Source organism: Sinocyclocheilus grahami, unplaced genomic scaffold, assembly GCF_001515645.1.
Source record: "Sinocyclocheilus grahami isolate Dianchi unplaced genomic scaffold, SAMN03320097.WGS_v1.1 scaffold926.1, whole genome shotgun sequence".
Taxonomy (NCBI): Eukaryota; Metazoa; Chordata; class Actinopteri; order Cypriniformes; family Cyprinidae; genus Sinocyclocheilus; species Sinocyclocheilus grahami.
The window spans coordinates 181,179-189,603 of NW_015506105.1; the positions used below are offsets into that span (position 1 = coordinate 181,179).

Consider the following 8,425-nt stretch of genomic DNA (forward strand, 5'->3'; position numbering starts at 1 on the left):
AAAGCACTGCAAATACAATGTTTTCTTAATTTGCTGGTGCTCTTTCTATTTGCATGTGTTTTCTTAAGTTGCAGCGCATTGAGCTCTCTCGGCCACTGTACAGAATACCTTAGCAACCACATAGCAACATTCTTACAACCACTCAAAACACCTTAGCAACTAAATTACAATGCCTTGGCAGCAGCCCAGTACACCACTGCAACTGCAGAGCAATGTGCTAAAATCCACTCAAACTACATAACAAAGCCTTGGCAACAGGGTTATTATTGTTAACTCAAACTATGAAAAATAGTTTTGTTAATTGAAATAAAGCTGAAGTAAAAAATAATATAAAATGTAAGATGAAAAATGTAAACTAAATGAATAATGTGAAATTAACTGCACAAAAATTGCAAACTGGAAATAAAAAAACTAAGACTGAAATGAAAATAAAAGAAAGCCTTAAAAAATAACATAATAATAATGATAATAATAATAATAATAATAATAATAATAATAATGAGTAATAAAAAAATGACTAAATCTAAAATTAAAATAAAAACTGAATATAGAAATGAAATCTAACTCAAAATATTAAAACTATAATAGTATATTAGTATATAATAATAATCTAGTCTGGATTACTATAGACTAACTCAAAAACATACTGAAGTGAATAAAAAACAAAAAAACAACATTATTTAACCTCTGTAGTATTTTCCTTTGGGCAACATTCCTAGAAAAAATGTGTGATTTGTTCCCAAAAGTATATATAGGTTAGAAACTCTCACACACCTGTAGGGTTTATTGTGGCTGTCATGATACAACTCACCTCAATCAACACAGCAGAATAGAAGCTTCTCTGTCCGTCACACACACACACACACACACACACACACACACACACTCACACATGTGCTGTAGCTCTGTTTTCACAACAACACACACACACACACAGACATACACCCTTACACCTGTGCTGTAGCTCTGATTTCAGCAACACACACACACACACACACACATACACCCTTACACCTGTGCTGTAGCTCTGATTTCAGCAACACACACACACACACACCCTTACACCTGTGCTGTAGCTCTGATTTCAGCATCACACACACACACACACACACACCCTTACACCTGTGCTGTAGCTCTGATTTCAGCATCACACACACACACACACACACACACGCACAGCTCCTGAAGGAAGTGTTCATAGAGCCGAGTCAGTGTGATGATGTAAGAGTTGTGTGTTAACCGTTGGCTCTTTGACATGTAATAATACGTACGTGTGTGTGTGTGTGTGTGTGTGTGCAGGTTACGTGGTGGGAGACATTCATCATATTGCTCTGCTCATCTCAGTGACCGTCTGTAGCTTCATCCTCACTTTCATCATCATCTTCTGTTACTTCAGGTGTGTAAGTTACCAAACAATCACAAACACAGACTTCAGTTTCTTAAATAAAGCTACTTAAAGGGATAGTTCACCTCAAAATTAAGATTTTGTCACCATTTACTTTCCCTCAAGTTGCTCCAAACTTGTATGAGTTTCTTTCACTTACACAGCACTTACATCAAAACCTTAGTTTTATTCCTATTCAGAAGGTTTTACAAAGGGGTTTGTTTGTTTGTATATAATTTTCCTTATTTTATGCAACATTTTATTCTTAAAAACATGGTGACTTCTTTGATGAAAAGAGATATACAAAATAAGTCAATATATCTAATAAGTCAACAAAACCTGGCTTTATCCAATGTTCAGTTTTCTGTTCTGGAAGTGTTTTCAAATGAGTGTTTATTTAATTCGATATTGCCTCATAGCATTACATGGCAAACGTAACATTTCAGAACACTTGTAATTCATAAATGATTGCAATTCTTAATGTAATCATTCAACTAGGGAAGCATGGTGGCATCAGTTACTTTTGAACCTTTTCACTTGGGAAGTTCTTGCCTTAAAATGACTATGAACTTTTGGTCAGCATGAACTACAGTGTCTGGTTATATGAGACCAGATTAACCCTTATTCTAAACTTTAATCGGCCACATTGTTATAATGATCTTTGTTTTTTAATGTAGCTGTTTTTTTATCATTGTGACCGCAATATAAATCCCCAGGACTTTTGGTCATGTTAGTCTGGTGTTGAAGTGGTCTGTGTGGTGTTTCAGGTATAAGCGGCATGAGTTAGTCCCGCGCTACAGCCTCGGCCTGCATCCGGATGAGACGCTCATTCCTCCGGGAGAATCCCTGCGGGATCTCATAGAGCAGTCCCAGAGCTCCGGCTCAGGGTCAGGACTCCCCCTGCTGGTGAGAGTCACACACTGCACACAGTCACAGATCACATGAAATCAGCATCTACATAGAGCCCTGTGATTTCTGTGATGCAGAAAACACGGATGGAATCATGGAATCCATAAAAAAAAAGGAATTTACTGTATAATGTGGAATGTCATGGAATTTTGGATGAATAGATCAAAAGTAGGACTGTACAATTAATCAAATCAAAACATGAACTAGTATCTGTGATTATTAAACTGCAAAAAGACTACTATTCAATATGAAGTCAGTGTGTCTCAGAGTGAATGAGTGGTGCAATTAATACACACATCAAAATCTTCATTACAACCCGCCAAAATAAAAGTTTGGTCTAATTTGAGGAAATTATGAAAGAAATGTATTGGAATTGTACAGTATAATGTACTGTATTTCAAAGTAGTATTAGTAGTAGTACTAATAATAATGATGATGAAATTTAATAAAACATTGTTTTTTAAGAAATATCACAAAATAGCACAATTTTTCATCTCTGTTTTCATTTAAAAAGTAAAACTTTTTGGTGCAAAAAATAAAAAGAATTGTTAATTGCAACTGCAATGTTAGATGCAAATTGCTAGTTGACATGCAGTTGCAAAATTATTGTTAGTAGAATGTCTAAGGTGGATTATGGAAATAAAGTGTAGCTATTAAAAGTTGTATGCACTAATTTGATTAACACACAATTCAGAAAATGAAAAGACAACACTGAATCTGAAAAATGTCATAATTAGACATTTGTTTGTTTATTATTAAAATTTTCTTAAACCATTAAAACTAAATCCAGAAAATTACAGCGTAAAACGTTAAAATGAATACAATTTTATTATTATTGTTTTATTTTTATTAAGTTATGAAATTGTTAAACTATCCATAAAACTAAAAAGTTTTATGAATTGAATTAATTAGACATGCTTTTTTTATTATTTAAATTTAATTAAACCATTGAAACAAAATTACAATGGAAAACACAGAATATATATTTTATTTTATTATTAAAAAAATGAGACAAAATATAAAAAAATAAAACAGATTTCATATTGCCCCATTCATCCTGTTTTCTTAATAAATATCACTGCTCTTACTGTGTATGATCAATCACTTCATGTCTATCGATCTATCTGACTGTATAGTATGTGTATGTCTGTGTCTGTAGGTGCAGCGCACTATAGCCAAGCAGATCCAGATGGTGACACAGATCGGGAAGGGCCGTTATGGAGAGGTGTGGATGGGGAGATGGAGGGGAGAGAAAGTAGCTGTGAAAGTCTTTTTCACCACAGAGGAGGCCAGCTGGTTCAGAGAGACAGAGATATATCAGACTGTGCTCATGAGACATGAGAATATACTGGGTGAGACTTTCTCTCTCAAACACCCTTACATTCACATGCTACTATTATACGATTAATGTAGCAAATACACAGAATATTATTAGGAAAGGTAGTGCTTGCCAAGCTAAAGCAACTCATAATGTAAAGTTATTCAACTACCCTCTTGAAAAAGTAGTTAGGTGCACTAATAAAAATATTAAATTTCACTGAAGCTATTAAGGGGACAGTATGTGTATAATTAGGGTGAATAAAGGAACTCGTTATTTTTTGTATTGCTGTTCGATGCCAAATGAGTCAGTGCTTCATAACAATAGATGTTTAAATATCTCCACTGCACTATATATATTCTAATGTAATTTAACAAAGGTCTTTCAATAAAATAAAGTGTCGTGTCAGTTTAACTACTTAGGTCAAGGATGGGCCAAAAAAAAACATTAGGACTATATTCATGCAATAATTGCTAATCTTTTTGTTCTTCTAGAACAGGGATTCCCAGACCTTTTTGTCAGTCAAACCTCTTTGACATAAAATATTTACTTGGAGTAGATAATTTTTTTTCAGTAATTCAACAACACATTTACATGACACACAGGTAAACAGATAAAATGTTTAATATTTTTTGTGTTTTATTTTAATAGTATCAGTAGTTTCATCAAGTCATGGAATCCCTGCTGTTTAATTTAATTTTAATTTAAAAATTGAATTTACATTTTTTTTAAAGTTTTGAGTGGAAATGAAATAAGTTCACATTACTCATAAATATTTGTTTTTTAAACTTTGTTCTATGTGTGTATATATACACTGAACAAAATTATAAACGCAACACTTTTGTTTTTGCCCCCATTTTTCATGAGCTGAACTCAAAGATCTAAGACTTTTTCTATGTACACAAAAGGCCTATTTCTCTCAAGAATACTAATATTTAGTACACAATCTTAGCTGATTGTCACTATTTTCAATTTGGCTGCATAAATAATTGTTTAAAATATTTAGTTTAGTTTTATTGGTTACTATTTAGTGTAAATATATGTGCATATTGAGTTGAATTCTGTCTCTGTGATTAAGGTCCTCATAGTTTTTTTTGTTATTAATTATCAGATACATACTTCTGATTATTAAATACTGTTAAATTCAGTTAAATACTGTTCTATAATTACAACATTACATATACAGTATATCAGTGTTGTTATTGTTAACTAAAACTATTAAAATTGTTTTCATTATTTTACATTGAGTTTGTTATCTATATTAAAATTTATATTTTATTTTATTGCAGCTTAAACTAAAAAAAAAAAAAAATTGCCCTGGCAGTTAACTGAAATAAAAGTAAGTTGATGTACTAAAATGACTAAAACTGAAATAGAAATGAATTAAAGTTGAATAGAACTATAAAAAAAATGACGGGTGACAAAATGGCAAAAACAAAACCGCAAAAATGTTCCATGAAAACTGAAAATCTAAAAATAAAAGCTAATTCAAATGAATATACTACAATCGTATATATAAATAATACAAAAATAACACAGATTAATTTAGATTTATTCTTTCATCAGACCTAAAAAATCTTTATTAATGATCAAATACATACTGCTTTGATAATTAAATATTTTTCTATAATACTGTTTTATAATCTATAAATACTAATGAAGCTTTTCATCTGTAGTAATATTTATATTTTATTTCAGCTTACATTAAAACTTAAAAATAAAAAAAACCTTTCCTTGGCAATTAACTGAAATAAAAGAGGTTTAAGTTGAAGTAGTAATATTACTACAACTGAAATGAAAATAAATTGAAGTTAAATAGAAATATTAAAAAATATATAAATAAAAATGACAAAAAAATGGCTAAAATTTTAAACAAAAATTGAAATGATCAAAATAAAAGCTAATTCAAAATATGAATAATAAATTCTACAGTCGTGGTATTGAGGGTGGAAGAGAGTGCTGTACATTCACTACAATCCCTGCCAGTACTGAGACTCGAACCCACAGCTCTCTAACCATTAGGCCACGACTGCCCCCTTACATTGCCCCTTACATATCTACAGTGTAGTTTATTAGTAAATTGTAGTGTAGCTAACTACTTTTTCAAAAGGGTATTTTGACTCGAGCTTGGTAAAGTGCACTTTCAAAGTAGCATCATCATGTTTTTGAAAATGATGTGAAGAATATATGCTGATGAAATGAGGATTGAAACACTGTTGTGTCTCATCAAACAGCGACACTAATGAAGTGGACATCCCGCTGAACACACGCGTGGGCACCAAACGCTTCATGGCTCCTGAAGTTCTGGACGAGACTCTGAACAGGAACCATTTTCAGTCCTACATCATGGCCGACATGTACAGCTTCGGCCTCATTCTGTGGGAGATCGGCCGCCGGTGTGTGTCTGGAGGTACAGCTCTGCCTTTAATACAACACAACATCAGCTTTGTCTCCGTTCTTTTTCTGAACATTCCTTAATGGATGTATCACTCAGATCATTTAGTCTTGGAAAAATGTTAAAAAACGTTTATATTTGCAGTCTAATATTTATAGACCTTTACATTCAGATTTCCTTTAACCTGTTAATATGTGGTGGATCACTGATGACTCAATTGCTTTATATATTTACTATGTTTTTAATATTTATATTTGAAATAAAGTAATGTTTTATTTCATATTGACTAAATATTTATTTAATATTTATTATATTACATGTATATTTTATATATTTGTTATATTAACTTTCATATTTATTTAATATTAACTAAACTAGGTATCATTATAAAGTAAATTTATAAATTATAAATATTATAATATATTTTAATAGTTGTATTTAAAGAAAAGTAATGTCTTAATATTGACTAAATATTTTTATAATATTTATTATATTAAATTTATAATATTTATTATGTTTACTTTAATATTTATTTAATATTGACTAAACTATGCTTCATTATACAGTTAATTTATAATTTATAAATATTATAAATTATAATATATTTTAATAGCTATATTTAAAGAAAATGTAATGTCTATTTAATAATGACAAAATATTTATTTAATATTTATTATATTAAATGCATATTTTTATATATTTGTTATATTAACTTTATAATGATGCATAGTTTAGTTAATATTAAATAAATATTAAAGTGAACATAATAAATATGATATAAAATATACATTTAATATAATAAATATCTAGTCATTATTCAATAAAGACTTATAACTTTTCTTTAAATATAACTATTAAAATATATTATAATTTATAATATTTATAAATGATAAATTAACTGTATAATGGAGCATAGTTTAGTCAATATTAAATAGATATATTATAATCTATAAATTAACTTTATAATGATGCATCGTTTAGTTAATATTAAATAAATATTAATTTATAAATTATAATATATTTTAATTGTTATATTTAAAGAAAATTAATGTCTTAATATTGACTAAATATTGATTTAATATTTATCATATTAAATGTATATTTTTATATAATATTTATTATGTTTACTTTAATATTGATTTAATATTAACTAAACTATGCTTCATTGTACAGTTAATTTATAAATATATAATAGGAATAATTTCTTAATTGTTGTCAGGTGTTAAGCAAAATGAAAAAAGTCACCATTCATTTGTTTGTATCAATGTTATTTTAGAATAATTTAGATACTATTGTAGTTTTTCTTAATAGTTTGAATTAGTTTTTATTTTTATATTTACATCTTTCATTTTAATTTTAGTTAAACTTTTTCTAATTTTGTGTTTTTTCATTTTTTAATTTTTTTTTAAGTACGTCTAAATTGTTTATATTAGTAATTTTTAAATATATTTTTAAAGTTTATATTTATAATTTTTTATTTCAGTTTTAGTTATCTTAGTACATCAGTATAAAAATGTTGCATTTGAATTGGAGAAATGTTGCATTGGCGACTAGCTGAAATAAAATGTTTACTTTCAAATATTTTGTTTCAGATAACAAAAGGTTTTCATGGTTTTGGGTTTAGTTTAATTAACAGTAATAACCCTGGTTTGTATAAAACTTTTTTTTTAAACTTTTGTATAACGAATGTGTTGTATAATAGGTCCACTTGTGATCTGAAAGAGATCTGATTCATGTTTGTTTTTTTCTGTCTGTGCATTGATTGCTATCCGGATGTTTCCGCAGGTATCGTAGAGGACTATCAGCTGCCGTATCATGATCACGTTCCTAATGACCCGTCATATGAAGACATGCGAGAGGTGGTCTGTATTAAGAGAATACGGCCATCTTTCCCCAACCGCTGGAGCAGTGATGAGGTGAACACACATCTACTCTCGTGGTCTAAAGCACAAAAACACAAAGACATTACATTTCAACTTTTTTGCCTTAGTCATAATTATTGATAAAAATTTCAGTATTTCATCATCATATTTATTCATTTGAGTCCTTTTTAATTCAATTGAAAAAATTTTTTACAACAAAATATTTAGCTGATAAAACTAGGGTTTAACTAAAACCAAAACCATGAAAACATTTTACTTGAAATATAATGCTAACTAAAAAAAAACTGTAAACTTTTTTCTTCAGCTTAGTGTAATTTTAGTATCATTGAGGTATTATTATAGTTTTTATGAATAATTTGAATTAGTTTTTTAAATATATATATATATATATATATATATATATATATATACACAGGTGCATCTCAATAAATTAGAATGTCGTGGAAAAGTTCATTTATTTCAGTAATTCAACTATTCAACTGAAACTCGTGTATTAAATAAATTCAATGCACACAGACTGAAGTAGTTTAAGTCTT

General features: G+C 29.0%; 1 protein-coding gene across 1 annotated transcript in view; it reads left to right on the forward strand.

Moving 5' to 3' along the window:
• LOC107564364 (bone morphogenetic protein receptor type-1B-like) overlaps positions 1 to 8,425 on the forward strand; it is a 61,473-nt gene that overhangs the window by 52,780 nt on the left and 268 nt on the right. Inside the window, exons 8-12 of the mRNA XM_016249424.1 lie at positions 1,300 to 1,396; positions 2,152 to 2,290; positions 3,453 to 3,645; positions 5,815 to 6,021; positions 7,792 to 7,922. Coding sequence (XP_016104910.1) covers positions 1,300 to 1,396; positions 2,152 to 2,290; positions 3,453 to 3,645; positions 5,815 to 6,021; positions 7,792 to 7,922 — 767 coding nt within the window. The remainder of the gene's footprint in view (positions 1 to 1,299; positions 1,397 to 2,151; positions 2,291 to 3,452; positions 3,646 to 5,814; positions 6,022 to 7,791; positions 7,923 to 8,425) is intronic.